The sequence below is a fragment of the Malaya genurostris genome, chromosome 2 (assembly GCF_030247185.1).
Source record: "Malaya genurostris strain Urasoe2022 chromosome 2, Malgen_1.1, whole genome shotgun sequence".
Lineage (NCBI taxonomy): Eukaryota > Metazoa > Arthropoda > Insecta > Diptera > Culicidae > Malaya > Malaya genurostris.
In genome coordinates, this window is record NC_080571.1 from 277,798,696 (window position 1) to 277,818,422 (window position 19,727).

Below are 19,727 nucleotides of genomic sequence, written 5' to 3' on the forward strand. Positions count from 1 at the left end.
CGAAAAATTATCTGTACTTGATTGGCCTAAATATCCAAAGAACCAGATAATAACTTCGTATTCACACCAATAGAAAAAACCGAATCATTAACACAGAGGCTAAATCAAACGGTACCAGATCGATAATTCAAGCAACCCAAGGTAGGATCATTGAAACGAGAGAAAAAAAATCAAACGTCCCTGGAATGTTCAACCAGTCGCTTTGTGATGTCATCCTAAATATGACAAAGCACCTTCTGAATTTAGTTCGAAGCATTCGCACTAAAGAGCGAGCGAGATGACGAAGAACAACTTGATTTTCGGATACAAACAGATTTGCGAGAAATCAGAAAATCTTTTTCGGTAGCTTGATCGAATTGTGGCCAGTCATTATTACCAATTAGTATATGTTTGAGAGTTTATTAAGTTGTTTTTTTTTTAATTTCATACTTTCTATGAGTTGGATCATTGAATCTTCGTATCACCTGGTGAATTCGTTCATGGCTACAATCATTTATCCAAAACCGCTGCAGAAATCTTTTCCTCGTGTTCTTCCGTCGATTTCGCGTACCATGCATACCAACACACAAGCGTAAATATTTATATTCAACCACAGCCGGGTGTGTGATTTGCTTCTCGTACATGTATTCCACTTCACTTGTGCAAAAAATAAGAAAAACGATCGTCTGTATGGACACAATTTATTAATTTACTCTGTGTAAGATCGTACGGCTTTGAGGCAACTCCCACGATCCCACTCAAAAATAGAAAATCCCGTGTCGCGATCTTGAAGCAGAGCCGCTCGCGCACTGGTCTGAGGAGGAAACCCCACACCGGTGACGATTCAAATGACGAGCATTTATTGGTGTGCTGAGCTTCGGAACTGAACAGTGTCATTCGAGATGCACAACCGTGTATGTTTTTTTTTCGGCTGGAATGAATGATGGCTAAGGACGCTGGATCATAATTTCATTTTGTTGCTTCGAGGCGACGTGATTTTGCTTTATTTAGGACCTTCATTATAGACCAAATGTTTTTGAAACACCGTTTTAGTTAGGACCTTCAGCAATCACACGCAACATATTTTTAATCGTTTTAAAGCTTCAAATAAAAGTTATTTTTGCATTGGCAAAAATATCAAATAACAAATCGCACTTTCAAGGCCAGGTTCAAGATCACCCAGATCGCAACTGAAATGAATGAAATCGCGTGCGAGTCATACCCACTTACAATGTAGTGTGAACCAAAGTTTGTGTCTGGTTTGTCGAGTGGGATACCGCACTTAAGTTTCACCCTTTCACGTCACTCTGGCGTTGTTGTTGTTGTTGAATATAGTGCCTTTGATTGTAGTCCTACGGCAGAACACAACGAAGAGAGAAATTGATTGAATGTATCTGTCTGTACAGTCGGATCAGGAGAGAGCGGAATGATCTCATCAGTCTTGAAAAGTCGGGATCTATCTGGCATAGACTGAAGAGGTCCTTGAACAAACACGGCGACGGAGCGGTACCGGTTATGAGACATTAATCGATGAAATCAGTTTATCATGTAAATGGCCGAATTTTAAAACACATTACATTATTATTAATATCATTTATTTTACCCCGGCTTTAACCTTTTGGTCGTTCACCGGGGGAGGAAACAAATTACATGTTAATTGATAAATCTCAGGACTAAGGCCTATTTGCGACGTAATCTGGAACGATTAAATTTGGAATACAATAATTTTTATGTTACACAGATAAAAATATTTTGTGAATTTACATCTATTTTCATGCACATATTTGGAGCAGGCAATTAAACATAAAGATACTTTACAATTATGTACGTTTCAATATAATTTAATCGAAAACTAAGTGTTAAATGAAAGATACTGTTCTATTCATTGAAAATTCAATGCAATTCAGTTTAGTTTTGCATCGATGGTGGTTTTCAATTAAACTTTCGATTCAACCAATGTTTACTACATGTTACTAATGATTTACATGTCGAGTAAATTCATTATTTCTTTCTGTGTAGTTCAATCAAAGATGCATTTTTTATTAATTTAATTGTGCATTAGTAGTCATCTTCAAACTAATTACAGTTACCTAATTAGGCTGCATGAAGAAACTACGATCTTTGCACATCTCTGCACAAGCTTTATCTGCCTTGGTCCTAGATTTTCAGAATTTTTCTATTGTTGTAGCTTGTTGTTTGTATTGAAAGAGTTCTCTCCTTGCAAGAGCCCAATACCACTCGATAGGTTGCAACTCCGTGCAGTTAGGTGGATTCGCTATTTCGCTACAATGTGGACTCAAGGGAGTACCATGGGAGTCCCATTGTTGCGTATAAATGGTAAAAATCACTTTCTCAACGGTATATTTTCTTTTCAACCATCCCGGTAGTGATGATGCTTTGACTTGCTCGATCACAGCTACATATTGCCTGCCAAACCAAATATTTTTTGGGAAACTTGGCTATTTTCTTCTTCCTGACATGTTCATCCACGCCGTTCCGTTGCATTCCAGTATAAAAAGACATTCCGGGAAACTGCTTAAAGTATTCCAGTACGTCAGTTTCATCGTTCATTATCACACAGGAAAACTTTGTCGAGTTTTCGCGATACAACTGGCGAGCCCGGGTTCAAGTACAGTTTTTACCTTGAATGACTTCGTACCTTGCCGGTGCTTCGAAGTAGGCACGAAAGTTGGAAACATTTTTTTTTTCATCTAACCACAGTACGTACCGAAAGATCCAGTCTCCTGAAATCCGTATTTGATTCACTCGCAGACTTCTTGGCTGTTGTATCGAAAGATTTGAAAACGTTAAGCTTATTTGCTAGTTTTCTTGCTGACAGATCCGGATTTTCATTACGACCACACATAATTGCTTTTCGCACTTCCTCTTCTTTTGACGTCATCTAAAATTTGATTGATTTTACACAATGAACACACATACGTTCATCAGTCTGAAAAATATTCAACGCGTTGATTAGGTGTTTCCAGAAATATACGTATGTAGGAGTATCCAAATTTAGTAGCGAACAAGCCTTAACTGTGAAAAACACATTTTTTGGCAAAACTCACCTTTGTTCATCAACATAGTCTCCTTCAAGAGAACACAATACGTCCGGCACTTGTCTAGTTTTTCTAAATATTTCTTGTAAAACAATTTATTTTGTCGTGAATACGACTTACTTTACTGTGGGGTGCCTTTTCTAAAGTTACCCTGTACGAGAATGGATAGAAATTAATCGTGAATATTGCTTGTTGTATTTAAGGCAGCAAAATAATTTATTCTTCATAATATCGGAAATATGTTCAGCCATTTACGATAAAAGTAGTAGTACGAGGCATCCAAAAATAACTCAAAGTTAAAGTTTCCTAAAATATTCGGTATGAACGAGCATTAAAGTGAAATTCAGTGCCTAAATGAGGTGGGCAAAATTCCAAACACATGGATTGAACGAAACATCGCACAAAACGTATCCCGCAAAACCGATACAGAAATACGGAACTTTTCCAGTGTTTGAGTGCTATGAGCATACGACACGTTTTGTTCTCAATTAAAGCAGATACTATCTATGGATGCTTATAAACCATGAGTATTGTTAATTGACTAATATGAGAATCCGATCAGCTATTATGTCATAAAATGCTTTTTTAGATTCTTAGGAATTTCAAGTTTCCAAATTCAAACAGCCAAAACCGAGCAGATTCTAATATATTCTGATTTATTGTGTCCTCTTATTCCGAATTGAAAATGTGCCAGATGCACAAATTCACCAAATATTATTTTTCATTTGATTTTTTATGTTATAAGTCGTTCGTCGCCATCATTTTACTTATCAGTATCATGAAAAGTGCAATTTTTTCAAATTTTTGATAAAATTTTACATAACTATATTGCTATTATGTTTGTAAATCTTCTCTATAACAAATAGGTATAGAACTCGCTTAAACTAAAGAAAAAAATTTCAGAGTGTGGAAAAGCATGCATTCGTATTCACGTCATTCAGTTATGTCTCTGACATTACCCATTCGTACTTTTTATCTCGAAATAAACAAATGTTTCAGCGATGACTTCCTCGTTGCAGTAGAATCTTCTTCTTGAAGGCATTTTTTTAGGTCTGCAAACGAATAGTAGTCGTTAGGAGCCATACCTGGTGAATATGGTGAAAATGCGGCTGCAATTCCAAGCTCAATTCATGCAATTTAGCTATGGTAACGAGCGACTCGGTACACGATGCATTGTCTTAATATAAAAGCACTTTTATTCTTCTTCATTTGAGGTCGATTTTCACTGATTTCGTTCTTCAAGCGCATCAATCGGCCAATGCAACGTTCGCTATTGATAGTCTTACCTTTTTCTAGGTAGTCTATGAACAGAATTTCTTGAAAGTTCCAAAATAGTGAGGTTGAAACCTTACCGGCTAACATTTGTATTTGCCGCTTTGTACGATTCTCACCAACTGCAATTCACTCGGATGACTGCTTCGGATTTTTTTGTGTCGATATGTGACGAAACGTGGATGCATCACTACACACCGAGCAAACGCGTCACCTACTTTAACAACAGCTCATAGGCACAATTTTCATGCACAATATTGTGTGATAACTATAAGATGTCAACTATCTCACATAATTTAGATTCATGGTTTTCCGGTGTAATTACCTCATTTGGTCGGCCGAAGCGTTCAGTATCTTCAGTGTCAGTACGAGTACGTTCAAACACAGCATACAACTGACAAATGGTTGTTGTTTTTGATGGAACAGAGTACCCGTAACATTGCTAAGTACTGTGTTTTTATCAAAAAGCAATAATACATAAAAACACGAAATTATTTCGAATTAATTGTTCTGATAATATCAGAACTAGTTTCACTTAAATAACAGTAACTCGAGGACCTCGATTTTTTGTCGTGAATACGACTTACTTTACTATGGAATGCCTTTTCAAAATCAGCCATATGGAAGAATGGGCAGAACTTAATCGTGAATATCTCGACTTGTATTAATGGCAGCAACATAATTTTTTCACTATTTCATGAAAAATATGATCAGGAATTTAGGATAATATTTTGAACAGTGTGGGATAACCACAAACAACTCAAAAATAAAATTTTCTCAAAATTTGAAATCAACGCGGAAAACTCTTTACTTTCGCTTGGGTTTTTCGCTCAAGGACAACGATTTTGAGGTAGTCAGGCACATATCATCAACTGACTGCGTATAAAAGGGGAACCGTGGTCGAAAATCGATCATTTCTTCTTGTGCGTTGGATGGAAGCGGACGTCGTGGGAATGATTTAATCAACCAGAAGCTTCGGAGAGTGCACCTTCTGCGTGGTTAAAAACCTCAAACGCTCTGGTCGCAGCTCTCATTTGGACTTCAGTCGTCCGGTGGAGCAGAAGGCAATGAAAGCAGGCCTTTTGCGTGGTAGAAAACCTCAAACGCAGAGCCAGTTTCCCTCGAAGTTCGAAGAAGATCATCCAAAATTACTATTATTACAAAATACAACGGAAAATGGACAACAATGTGAAACATTATGCAAAATCAGCCCTTCTAATGGCTCTAAATTTTACCTAAAAAACTATAAAGATTGCTTTTTTGTAAATCGAAAATTAATTTATCAGTGTAGTGCAAATCTAAGATAATTTGATCAGTTTTTTGCAATTTTCACAGTTCTAAATTCGTAATAGTGTTTAAAATCGTTTATATCCAATCAGTGTTTAATATCTTAGAAAATTATACAATTTGGCTCTTCTGGGATGCCAGGAATTAATCCCGTACAGCATTTTGATAGTATCTTTTACTAAAATATTGAAATCCGAAATTAAATAGTCGACATCAAAATTCTCTACGGTGCCATTTAGAACCATAATTTTATACCCAAAGAATTATGCGAAATTTTACTTCACTATACTGTATACGGCCCATTGTTCAACCAGTTGTAGTATGTAGTAAACTTTCTGAAGATTTGCTATATAAAATGCATAGCACCGACTCAGAAGCCATTCATTTCAAATTTGGCTGTCGTTGTCATCGTGTTCATTATGGTGCGATCGAGGAATCTCCAAGCGAAATACAAAGCTTGTTACCGCAAGCGGAAAAATCAGGAGCCTCCAACAGAACACATATCAGTTTCGCATTCACGGACAATAGGTCATCCTGGAAATAGAAGACGGAAGTCAGCGGTATCCACCGGAAGTCAATGGTATTCATCGGAATTTGAACTCAACTCGTCACTCTCCATCAAAAACGCCTTCATAAAAGGTTCTTTTCCGAAGCACTATTATTTTATCATAAAAAAACTATACTGGTTATTTCGTAATATTTGTGTGTCAGAATGTTCAATGTACCTAATCTGTACTGTAGTTTAGGTGTATCGTTTCAAATTCTAGTAGTATAAAAGGGCAAAACTTGCAGAATTCATACTATCGATCAACTAATTTATATCCGGAAGTATAAAGTAAAAGTGTCAGTTTTATTCGTATTCACGACATCCAGTTATGTCTCTGACATTACACACCTGTACTTTTTTTTGCAACGCCATCTATGTACCAGTCTCCGGATTTATTGATCCACGTGTTACTTATACTGATACCACAAAAGCTAGCTAATGGACACAATTAATGCGTTTATGATGGAGAAAATTCGAGTTGCAGGAAGAATCTAGATGAGAAGAACATAAGAAAATTGATCCGTATATTTGAAAAATATTTAATGAAAAAGTCAATAAAATACTCAATAAATAATACCACCTGATTTAATCCCAAAAACTTCGGAAAGAATCACTCCTTTCAGCTTCTTCGCACAAATTTTACGTTCTTCAAATCGACAAAGTGGTTGCAGTCCAATCTGTTTGTTATGAATTTCAGTCCAACGGCGTTGAAACTAAGTTCAAACAGTTTGGCGGCAGTTGAGTTGGAAACTAGAATTGGTTTGATATCAAGCGAAAATGGCATAACCCAGCTGAGCAATTCCAAAAATGCGTAGCAGGTCATCAGACTTCACATACTACGATTAATATTTAATTTGTCACATGTCTTCAGCACCAATCCGACTAAAGAAAGACTTAAAAAAAGTGAATTTATTTGTATGCAATTTTTCATTTTTTTTGTAGCTTGAAAGCTTGGAATAGTAAAAAAAGTTTCGAAATTTTTTTTGGGAAATTGATTGAGCATAGACTCAAGGATGGCTTTTATCGTATCAAATAACGTTCTCTAGCAACTCGTCACTTGATTCAATCATTGCCATCAAAGAGAGACGAATATCATCTCAGCAATAAAAAACCGTCTTTGTTTATTTAACATAGAACGGACACCAATGCGAGAGCGAATTTCTCTCGATGACCCGTCTGAGCATCACCACGGATCGGAGTCATGTCGCTGAAAGCCATTTCGCCGAAAGCCGTTTCGCCGAAAGGGTCATTTCGCCGAATGTCATTTCGCCGAATGTCATTTCGCTGAATGGGCCACTTCGCCGAATGTCATTTCGCCGAATGTCATTTCGCCGAAAGCCATTTCGCCGAAAGGGTCATTTCGCCGATTCCTGCAATTGTCTTAAAATCGTAATGGGAACCGATTTAAAATAAAGACAAATTAAAGATGATAACGTCAACGCCCGTTTTGTTGACCTACAATTGTACTTCTTGAATAAAAATTGATTCATGAACCTCAGAACGGAGTTCCCAAAGAAATTTTTGACTACTAATCATCAAAGCAATTCCATAGGTATCTACCAAGCAAATGTACGTGGTATTTTCCCTTTACTAAATAAAAAAATATCTAATGCGGCTTCACCACATCGATTTGATTCGTGTGCTGTCCGACCTCGCTACCGCTCGTTCGAACCTAACTAAAGCAAAGAAACCTAGCTTTGAGTAGACCGGGCAAACGAGGCGGTTACAGGTTTGTATGCAAGAGGCCGCCGCTTCCGACGGCTGGTCGGCGGCCAACTCAGCCGGCGTCGCCTCGGCGGCTTTATGTCGCCGAGCCATCTTGGCTTCAGTTATGTGGCTGCGCCACATCAGTTATACAGGAGGCATATAAAATAATTTGTATTCGAAATGCATTCGAAATTACCCTTTCGGCGAAATGACCCTTTCGGCGAAATGACCCTTTCGGCGAAACGACTTTCGGCGAAATGACCTATTCGGCAAAACGACTTTCGGCAAAATGGCTTTCGGCGCAATGACCCGCTCCCCATCACCACATCACTGCTGTGGGGATTCGCTCTCAAGCAACAAACGGTCGTTCGCTTTCTGCCAAATGATCGGCAATCACCAACACTGCATTATACACTGTAAAAAAGTCGAACACTTTTTCAAGAAATAAATAAATTAACTAAACTAAATGTTAACTAAAAAGTAAATAAGTTACAGCTGATATAGTTAATAACAATAACGTCGTTTCAACAAGTTTTCACATACAAGAACAGTACTTACGAATGAAATATACAACCACCAGTAATTTGTTGGATCTGCGTCCTTACCATCAGATTTATTTCAGAAAATGAAAAGGTGCAATTTGCAAATATATTGCTTTTGTTCTATGAAATCATAATTATTCTGTGAATATTTGATTAGTTTTCATCAAGAACTTGAGATCTTGAAAATAACTAAAAAATTTTTGAGATATAATTACTCAATTATTAAAAAAACACGAATTGCATCAACGTCAATGTGAAAACCTTTGTTTTTAATTTGCTTTTTATGATAAATTTTTTATTCTTGAAAAAGTGTTCAACATTTTGTTCAGTGTGCTTTAAAGCTCCCCATTGATTTTTAATACACCGAAACCTCCATTTACAAACTAAACGTAAACGACTCGTAAATGTAGGTAGTTCGTTATTTGGGATTCGGCTCGTAAAAAGAGTAACGTAAAATGAGGTAACGTAAAAAAAAGTGTTCGTAGACGGAGGTTTGGGTGTAACAGTTTCCGAGTTTCAACGGTTTGAAGAAATTTTCATTCAAAAATACATTACCCTTTTAGTAAAATCAGTCTTGGTCGCAAAAAATGATTTTATTTTAAAGATATTTTTATTCAGGCCTATTTGCGTACAAGCTTAACGTGGCCGATTTAGCCGATTTTTCAAATAATTTTTTTTTTTTGAGTTGGATCTCGTTGTCACCCTTTTTCTAGGGGGAGAGGAGCTTCCATTTCCCTCCTGCGAGGATTGAGGGGCACTTCGTTCGTGGTTCGTCTCGTCATCCATTGCCGCATCGGTGGTATTGTTGTTGATTTCGTTGCTAGCTGCTATAGATGCGTCTTGTTGTACATTGTTTGCAGTTGCTGGTTGTTTGAATGGTAAGTTGTTAACTGCAGCTGGTGTACTTTGTTCTATAGGGGATACGTTGGATGATTTCGTTGAAGGGGATGCTTCACTGTTGTTGGTGACTGTCACAGGTGTACTGGGGTTGCTTGGGGTTGCTGTGAAGGAAGCACCGTTGTCCTTTGGTGTGGTTGTCTCCTTATCCAGTTTGTCACATGGCCGTAGTGAACAGCTTTTTGGCAATATTGACATGTGGCCATCTGATTGTCATAGGTAACAAATGATTTGCACGGGATTCTTGTATCCTGACCGAAAGTTACATAAGAAGGTATAGGCCTCTTCAAGTGTATGCGTAATAAACGTACGCCATTTAGAATACCGGGGAAAAAATTCTTCCACTTTTCTTTTTCGATAGAGAGAATCTCTCCGTATTGGGACATAGTTTTGCAAATATATGTATCGGTGACGCTTGAGGGAAGATCATGCACACGCACTTCTATAGCATATATACATTCCATATACACTGGAATGTTGTACTTAATGCTCTCGTGCTCCACATAGTGCACATTGTTATTGTCTTTTGTGAATTGAATAGCATCCAACTCTTTATAAAACTCAAGATGCATTTGCTCCTTAAGCAAACCTTCAAGTTCTCGTATCGAAGGTCGAATTTTGCACTGCCTGAAGTCAACAACAATTGTATTCTTTCGTGCCGGCGGTAGCTTTTGTTCGTTTTGTTCACTCATTTTGAGATCGTTCTATTGTTCACTACACAATACTGTACTTGGTTTCTTTCGTCTCGGACGTAAGCGGTTTTGCGTTTAATCGACTGACTTGGATGAGATGTGAAAGCGAACTGCAAAAAATGATTTGTCACACTGAAGATGTTTCATCCATTTACGTAACAAGACGCAAATGAAAGAAAATCCCGAGAGCGATAAAATACTTAATTTTCAACTTCCAAAACGAGTAATTCTTTAGTAGTTAGTCAAATTTTGCATCTTGGACTAAAAAAGAGTTACTCATGATCATTGATGGTAACAAATCATTCGAAATTGAGTGATATAGTACTCAGACTTTGAATAACATTTTTTCTAACGTGTACTTGACAATGTCTGTCATTAAAATCAGGATATGATAAGCCATCCTACGCACCAAATATACTAACCAGATGGTGAATATTCGCGGAATTCGAACATTGCTAGGAGCAACACTCGATAATAAGTAATTCCTTCGACCATGCCAATGATAATTGACATCCAATTGACACTAGTGACGCGTTGAGTCGAACAAATGATTACGATCACTTACACCAGACGCGACTTGATGGCTTAATTCGCACCATCAGCATTCTGTCAGAAGCTGAAACGTGCTTCAATTCAAAATCGCAGCACAGACGGCAACTCACCTTTTGCTGAACCACTACAACGAAGAGTTCTCCTGATGCAACATTGATGTAGCCTGCAACGAAACAACGCAAACGAGAATCGATTAAATTATTTTTCTCTTGAAAATATTTGCTCAATATCTACATACTAATGAAACGATGAAAATTTCACTTTTCCTCACATACACGTGTTAATTCGTTTACGATCCTTGCCAACAGTTGGCAACTTTTACGATTATAGTAGAACGGAAACCACGTACCAAAAAAGGTACACTTTAACACCTTCATCGAAATCGAAGCATGCATAAAATAAAGAAAAATATGCTTTTCATTTTACACAACGAAACGGCTTCGAAACAGAATAAATTCTCACCAAATAACACCACCGTTTGGCAATGTAAATCGCAAAGATCAGATATCAGTATACAACTATCAGGTAATAAGTGTCATAGGTATGAACACCAGCACCCTGATTGAAACCAGTCCAAACCAATCATTTCACTATTATCAGCATTCAATTTTTTTTTGCAAGCAACATTACGGTTTGTTGCCACATATCGTTCCAGAGTAAACATGTAACCAATCTATTTAGTAACCCCTACCGCATCCTTCGTTTATCGCAAGACCGGAATGTGGGTTCCAGCGCCAAAAAATTATCGACCAAACCAAACCAAGCTGAGCGCGACTTATTGTAGCAAACAAGAGAAGTCCAGCGCGGTTCTGCCGTGACACGCAACCAAACCAGCCATCGGCGGCGCTGATGTCGATTGCCATTAAAGGTAATGGTGTTTAATTTTTCCATTCTTTTCCGATCTCGCGCACCCATTCCGGGCCGCCTCCGCCGCCTCGTCCTCCGGTGGCTTCGATCAGGTGATCGATGCTCGACAGCGGGATGCTGCTTTGCGTCAAAAGCGTTTTATACGTCAAAATGGCTCTGGTGGTCGAACACGGTGTGCGGCTGGTCCCAGGTGATTTTACCATAAATCTACAATTAACATTAACAATCACATATCCAGTGGAAAACGGACTGACAGGAGGGGTGAGGATGGGGAAGCGAAACCTGTGAACACGTTGCGCAAATGTTTAAAAACCGTACTCACTACACGAGACTGCGCTGTGATGAACCGAGAATCGATATGGCATATTTTGACACACGTTTCACCGTTCGGTTATGGAAGCTAAGTGGTATCCACTCCAATGTATCCACTGTGAGCCAAACGATGCGATAGTCATCTTTTGTAAAGGCTCTTTATATCCGTTGGGCACAGAAAAGATACAAAGATAAGCCCAAAGAGGCGGTGTAAATACTAGCCGTTACTCAAAGAGGTAAAAGTTCTGCATTAATTCATTGATTTATATCTTAACACAGAGTTGCAATGAAGAGTATTATTTCGGATATTGAACGCCGATTCATCTTGGACCGAGCCGAACGAATCTTTTCTGATGTCGCCAACAAAAACAAGAGATTGTCACTAAAATTTGGGAAGACATTTGATTGAGTAAATAATAACATATAGTTTTTAAAAGGGATCTAAAGGATCTGGGATTTAGTTTTTTTTTATTTCAATTATAGAGGTTTCAACCTTAAGTTCATTCGTCTCTTCGGGCCAGAAAATCTTACTGACCCTATGTGCGGGGTTGAGGATCGAACCCAGGTGGACTGCATCGGCATCGACTAACCCATCACGCTATACCCGTCCCCTATCGTAAATACTGACATCTCAACAGAAATCAATCAATTTTTTCACAGCTCTTCTTTGAAATGCGTTTAAAATGAAAGCTCCGGAGCTGTCCCATTGTTCATTGGGATAAATTCTACAAATCTGTAATTCAACCTCTCGAAGAGACCTCAAAAGATTCATGAACTGTTGACATGAAACACGCGCTGAGTCAAAAGAAAACCTAAGCCCAAATATTTCATCGAGGGATGTTGCTCAAAATGTTAGTGTTGCCAAAAAGCAAGGACCAAGAGGTTGAGGAAAAATAAATCGAGAATACGATTTAGTTTACTACGGGGCGCTTTTCAAAAATTTTCCTTGTACAAGAATGGGTAGAACTTATTCGAAAATATCTCTTGTTGTGTGTAACGCATCAACATAATTTTATCTACATGTCATCGGAAATATGGTCAGCCCCTAGGCTTTGGATGATGAGCTACAGGGCGCGTACCCCCCTTTGGCGGATGGGGGTGGGAGTTAATTTATATTTCGTATTGACAAAGTCGGAACATACCGAGATCGATCGATCGTTCGCTTATAAAAGTAAAAAGATGAAAATTGTTATGTTATCTGGATCGATCTCGGAGTGGACAGGACTAATACTGCTTGAAATTGACAATAGGTCATTAGGTGGTTTCGAGCATTCTTATGCCTGGAATTGGTCATCAATTTGAATTATCTTGATCTAGTTGGGATGAATATTAATATATAATAATCGTCCTGGACTGGTGAATTTAATTCAAAAAGGAGGACTATTGTTATCAGGAATAGGAGTAAATTGATATCTTATGAACCGTTTAGGAACTTTCAACCCTTTCCGATCCGGTTCGGTGTCGGTAATGTTTACAAGTTGCAATGACAGCGAGGCTGATTGATCGGGAAATCGAGAAAGGTTTGAATGTTCTTAGATTTCTCCAACTTGGACACAGATGTCACCTTTTAACTAAGAGTGTGAGATGTGTGTTTCTGGAAGAGAACGGTTCACGTGGACCATTTCATCCAATCACACCTAGTATTTCTTCACGAAATACATGTAGTTCTTGTTTCCTTGATGCGTGCTCAACACTAAAAGGCCCAAAACTTAGCTTAGACCTAAATTGCTCTAAAGCAGTCAAAATGATTGGAAGAGAGAAAGTCAATAATAAAAACTGTGACAGAATAAATAAAAGCTAGTGCAGTGTGCCTAAGTGCATATATCGTTAAATAAAGAATTAAAAAGTTCAATCTAGTGTTAAATACGCATCCTTACGTTATATAATTTAACAAGCTTACTAACACCTGATTTTATTTTATTTTATTTTCTTAACAAAAACCGAGCCTGCTGAAACAAAGGATTATCATCGAAGATTTAAGACCAAGTAACAGACCCTAGAATTTTCTCAAAAAAATGAAGAATAATAGGTATTTTATAAAATTACCTAGCATTTGGTAAGTAAAATGCCTTACGATTTTTACTATCACTTTTATTATTATTAATATTATTATTAATATTATTATTATTGTAATTATTATTATTATCAATCTTATTATTATTCATTTATTCTTGATAATCTACTAGCTTGTGATATTAACAGGTGTCTCCGGTATAGTAAAAAGCAATGCAATGGGGCAAAAGGAAACGTAACGTAACATCGACAAAGATAGAAACAATTAGAATAGATTAGATAGGATAGTGTAAGTAGCCCAAAAAAATATATACATTGATTAGGGAACTTCAAAGTAATAATCGTAAGTACCGCTTCAGACATAAAAGACTATATAGGAAAGCAGGGCCAAGACCGAAGCGGATACAATGCGAAATTTTCCAAAGTTTCATCGACGAGGACATTTAAGACACAGAAGCAGCTGGTAGGATGACAAAATACCAATACGATACAGACGCACGACTTAATGATAGACTGGTTACAGGGTGAAGCACACACTTCCTGCCCAAGTGACAAACTCTCTGGTGAACATGCAATAGAAGATATTCGTATCTTTAGTTGCAAATTGATAACCGTAAAGGAATATGTCGCTTGGGTTACATGCTGGAGGGTTTCCTCCTTCGTTACTAGTGTTCATTTGGGCACCATAGCCTAGTTCGTCTGGTATGAAAAAAGCGGATCGTGGTAACCACACCCTCGCACAGTGGTTTGAATCGACAAAAACGTGAACTTAATTCTCTAGCCGTTAAACCGTTGATCCGATACACATAGTTCCTTTGGAGAACTCATTCACAAAAATATACCTCGTAATTTGATCACAATAAAAAATGTGCAAAGCCTACTACGATAAAAGTTCATTTCAACAACTTTTTTCCCTTAAGAGATAGAAAAACGATGTCTTCTACAAAGTTTTAGAACTTCTAACGAGAAAAAACTTTGCCGAAGAAGCTACAGGTCTAACGCAAAAAGTTTCGGATATATGAAGCATTTTCGTTTGAAACCATTTAAAATCAATTTTTTGTACATAACTTCTTTCGCAATTATTTTCAGTGTCTACTATGTTCGAGACAATTACTAAAAACGTAAAATTACACATTTTCGTTGAAGATTGTGTACGGTTTGGCCTTTTCCTTAAAAAGTTATTTAACATTTAAACTTTTATATGCACTAACTTTAACTACTAATAGGAAGCAGGGTCGCAGACCAAAAGGCACATACATATACTTTTTGGAAAGCTTAAATCAAGTAATATAAAGTTACGAAGTGTGTAGGGTGGCCTTTTTTAATTGTGTGAATGAGACAACAAAATATAGAGAGCTTTTTTGACCATTTTCTTAGAAAAAACATTTACTAAAACGATTATTTTTGGTTTATTAAAAGGTGCTTTGTAGGAAATGTTCAAAAATTGGAATCGGTCGTTAGTGTAGCTTTGGTGCAATGGTGTTATGATTGAATATAATTTCATGATGCATTCTTGTATGCAATTGATCAACCTAAAGAAGCATGTTAACGTTCTCATTAAATTTCGAAAAGTTGTACTTATTCTTTTAATAGACTATTCCTTATCCGTTCTCTTAATTCCAATCCAATTCATTTCAAGGGTGATATCTTACACCATTACCAGTACGCCCAAAAACATCGATTAAATTCAAGTCTTCTGCGATTAATTTCTATGTATTGAAATGTGTAAGTGTAGCCTGCTTGAAAGGCTGAATCCTTTTTGTAAAATCATGTCGTTCTACGAAATACGTCCTAATGAGTTAAGCCATACACTGAAAAAAATAATGAAGTTCACACGATTTCTAAATTAATAGTACTATGAAATGGACATCAGTTGAATAAAAAATTCGATTCAAAACCATTCTCGATGTAAAACTAAATTGGAATACATTAATTTCAATGAATATGACCGTTTATTTAATTGACGCTTAGTTTTACTTTTACAGTATTGACAAATGAAGCACAAAGAAGTAACTTTATATTAAATTTCTTGCTTCAAATATGCACTGTTGGTGTTGGTGAGAGCAGCGCGGCATATTATTTTTAAGAACACTAAAGAGTTGGTTGATAATACAAATGCTGGAGCATTTGGTCGATGATAATATTTCAATAAAATGCGTGAGTGGTTCAACGTTACATACAGGCGTCCACGGTAAAGTATCAGATCAAATTATGTAAACTATGAGTCTAGACATTTTTTTAACAGAGAAATGCCCGAACTTGAGTATAAAAACATGCGCAGACTAAGAATAAAGAATAATAACCAACAAAAACAAGTTTGTTTGGTTTTAGGGAATTTGTAACTAATCTGTTGTCTTACTGCAATTCTATTACGTTTTCAACTGAAGTCGGTAATATCGAGATTTTTTTGTGATAAATCAACATTCACTTTGAAGAGGAATTCCGAAAGGCTCGATACTCGCTGAGAGTAAGTCATAATAGTAAGCTATAGTGAAAAGTCTTCTCTTTCGTCTGGTGTTAAAACTAATGCTCTATTTTTATACCTCGACTGCAATTTCTTGCAAAAGTTGTTGCCTAAAGGTAACTTATCGGTTGATATCACCAAAAACCGCATGATATGAAGATAAACAATTTTATTAATGTAAGTTTTCCTAAGAAAATGGTCAAAAAAGCTCTCTATATTTTGTTGTCTCATTCACACAATTAAAAAAGGCCACCCTACACACTTCGTAACTTTATATTACTTGATTTAAGCTTTCCAAAAAGTATATGTATGTGCCTTTTGGTCTGCGACCCTGCTTCCTATTAGTAGTTAAAGTTAGTGCATATAAAAGTTTAATGTTAAATAACTTTTTAAGGAAAAGGCCAAACCGTACACAATCTTCAACGAAAATGTGTAATTTTACGTTTTTAGTAATTGTCTCGAACATAGTAGACCCTGAAAATAATTGCGAAAGAAGTTATGTACAAAAAATTGATTTTAAATGGTTTCAAACGAAAATGCTTCATATATCCGAAACTTTTTGCGTTAGACCTGTAGCTCCTTCGGCAAAGTTTTTTCTCGTTAGAAGTTCTAAAACTTTGTAGAAGACATCGTTTTTCTATCTCTTAAGGGAAAAAAGTTGTTGAAATGAACTTTTATCGTAGTAGGCTTTGCACTCCATTATTTTCTGATTACTTAAACTACAATCAACGGAATTTGACACACATTTACTTTAGCCCGAAAAGAAATATCACAAAAAAATAATGTGAAAATGTGAAATACTTCTGTTAGGCAAAAATCGAGCAAATGCACAGATTCTCATCTCTAATTAAAAAGTTACTTTTCTAGAGTTATTCATTCGGTAGAGTAGGATATATTTACAATTAGTATTTAGCCAAAGTAACCAAAAGTTCGTAAAAAAGATTTGGCTTAAGCAACATACTGCGGAGCAAAGACAAAAATTTTCGCGGCGAATAAGATGATGGTCTCGTCATTAGAGACCATAAAGGTCCCATAAATCCATCCAACCCGCAGTTCCGGCCTATCAAGAGATTTTGGGCAATACACTAAGGTCTCTTATTACGCGGGGGATATGTGCTGCGTAAAAAAAACACGCAAAAAATCGCGTAACTTCGGAAATCCGTGTAAAAAAACCACAAAACTGAAGAATTTTCTTTATGTCAAATATCTCAGAAATGCATGATACGTCCAGTTCTGGTGTAATAAAAAACATTTTTTAAAGTCGACTTTTGGACTTGAGAACCGCGTTCGGAAATCCGCATAAAAAACCGCGCAAAAAAAGACCTAAGTGTAATTATCGAATCTCGTATATATAGACAATCTTCTATCCCTTTAACAGAGGAACCATCCCGAACGATTCCACTACTTCCCCTATTCAACTACTCTAACGGTGTGCTATTATTTGAGGCAACCAAAAATGACGTGTAAAAATTATGGCATCCAAAATTTAACTGGATTTAACCGGATGAAGCAAGTCTGACGCACGGTATGCAGCTCTCTGAGATAGACATTATTCAAGATATAGTGGAAAATTATCCCGCTAATTGAGTAATTCATTTTCAATAATCCAGATAATGACGTTTTTTTCGATACAGTGGAATAAATTAAGCTGATTTATATTTACGATTGTGAGTGTTTTTTTCATTGACATTAAAGTGTTTCACTATCGGTTATTGTATGCTACAATCAAAATACTACAAAAATTAGCCCAACACAGCTTATTCCTAGACATAACTCGGCCTAGTCGAAACAAATAGTTGTCAATTCAATCCGTGTTTTTGTGCAAAATCAAACAGATTTCAGTGCAAGAGCTTACTTTCACGGCTATATTTTCCAATATATACTATATGCAATTGATGACAGCACCCACCCACACTACTGAGAGCTGGTAACAAATGTCAGCTACAATGCACACTATTTAAAGCTTCTGGTCCCTTGCTAATAAAATAATAGCAATAAATCAGCAAGAGCCACAATTGGGTAAAAGCCCGAAGCTTGCAATTCCCCGCACCATTGTTGAATCCTTTTCGGTCGCGTACGTATCGGAGGGTGGTTCGGTCAACTAGGCGCGCTGCATGCAAAGCTTCCGTGAGCCATGATCCGAATAGAGCCGTGCACTACCAGAAAAGCCGCAAATAGTATTCATAGCGAATAAAACGCCGAAATTAACATAAATCGAACATGAATCGAAACAACACTTTATTGGCAGGAAAGTGCTTTGTTTGTTCATCCGTGCCGGAGATTTATGGGGATCGCCACAGATAAATGCCTAGTTTTATGTGCCCGCTTTATAACCCGGCCGTTTATTGCCCCGTAAAGCGCGACGGGAAACCTTGGATGGAGGGCAGTTGGGTGTCAGCAACACTCGGTCAATCGGAGAGACCGTGAGGACAACTCGCGGAACATCTCATTCACGAAAAAGTAAGTTCCCATATCGTGTGAACATCGATTGATTGCCGGGAGCAAGAAAAAACAGCGGAAAACACACGAAACAATTACCACCTGGACATGATAAATTACTGTTTCCACGTATTGACCGGAGCTCATGCCAGTGAACGATTTAACAATAATAATAATGATAATATGAGCGTGACAGCAGTGAGCGAGATCATAATTAATGTAAAAAGCCTAGAGGGAATTTAATCACGGCTATTTAGCGAGCCAGTCGTTGCCGCCATTGGAATTACGTACGTGCATACATACATACATACATACGTACATACTAACATACATTGTTTCTATATCTGACCGAGCATTCGATTTGATTCTATCTACGTGAAGAGCTCCAGTTACCCGACAACAAATCGTAAATCATGTTGGCCTTTAGCCCTCGGTCGATGATGTGCCGAAGCGCTGTGATTGCGACCCAATTAAACCTGATGTTTTATTTATTTAGCGACTGTACTTGTTAGCCAATGAACGGTTTTTTTATGTCGGACAATGATTGCTTTAATGACTCTTGAAATTGATCTCCTTTGCATAGAAGAGCTCAGGTACACAGGATAGTTCTTCAGACATTCGCTTAGATCGACAGAATTGCTGTAATTACCTTGGCAAGGGATGACTGCTACATTTAAATGTTATTTGAACTATTATGCTTTATATGCACAATATGAGAACATTTACCCTAAAACTGCTACTCTGGCCGAAGATGGTGAATTACAAACAATGAACTACCTATATACCTGACAAATTAGACTAGGTTACCGACGTGAATAATGATTACATTAACCCAAAGACATCATCATCATGATAAGTTCGTTGCTATAAATGTACTTGGCTCGGTTACCAGCACATTATCAATTATGAAATGTATAGCGCAATCCATAAATCTAATTTTTCCTGTATTTGGAAATACTGTCAATACTTTAATTTTCATGATATTAGTTACTAAGAGCTGTTTAGGGAATGGTTCTTTGGGGTTAACACCAATCCAACTCACTTCACACATTTCGACGATATGATATCTATCCCATAGTGCAGCAGTTTTTTGTATGC

The 19,727-nt window shown here is 37.2% G+C and overlaps 2 protein-coding genes across 5 annotated transcripts in view; both read right to left on the reverse strand.

Annotated features, from left to right (window-relative positions):
* LOC131430223 (dnaJ protein homolog 1-like) overlaps nt 1-19,727 on the reverse strand; it is a 167,244-nt gene that overhangs the window by 105,873 nt on the left and 41,644 nt on the right. For all 4 annotated transcript variants that reach the window (XM_058594981.1, XM_058594980.1, XM_058594979.1 and 1 more), the window contains exon 3: nt 10,645-10,697. The gene's annotated coding sequence lies outside the window, so the exon portion shown is untranslated. The remainder of the gene's footprint in view (nt 1-10,644; nt 10,698-19,727) is intronic.
* The window catches only part of LOC131429238 (streptococcal hemagglutinin-like), an 88,355-nt gene that overhangs the window by 26,794 nt on the left and 41,834 nt on the right, over nt 1-19,727 (reverse strand). Inside the window, exon 2 of the mRNA XM_058593286.1 lies at nt 10,645-10,697. Coding sequence (XP_058449269.1) covers nt 10,645-10,697 — 53 coding nt within the window. The remainder of the gene's footprint in view (nt 1-10,644; nt 10,698-19,727) is intronic.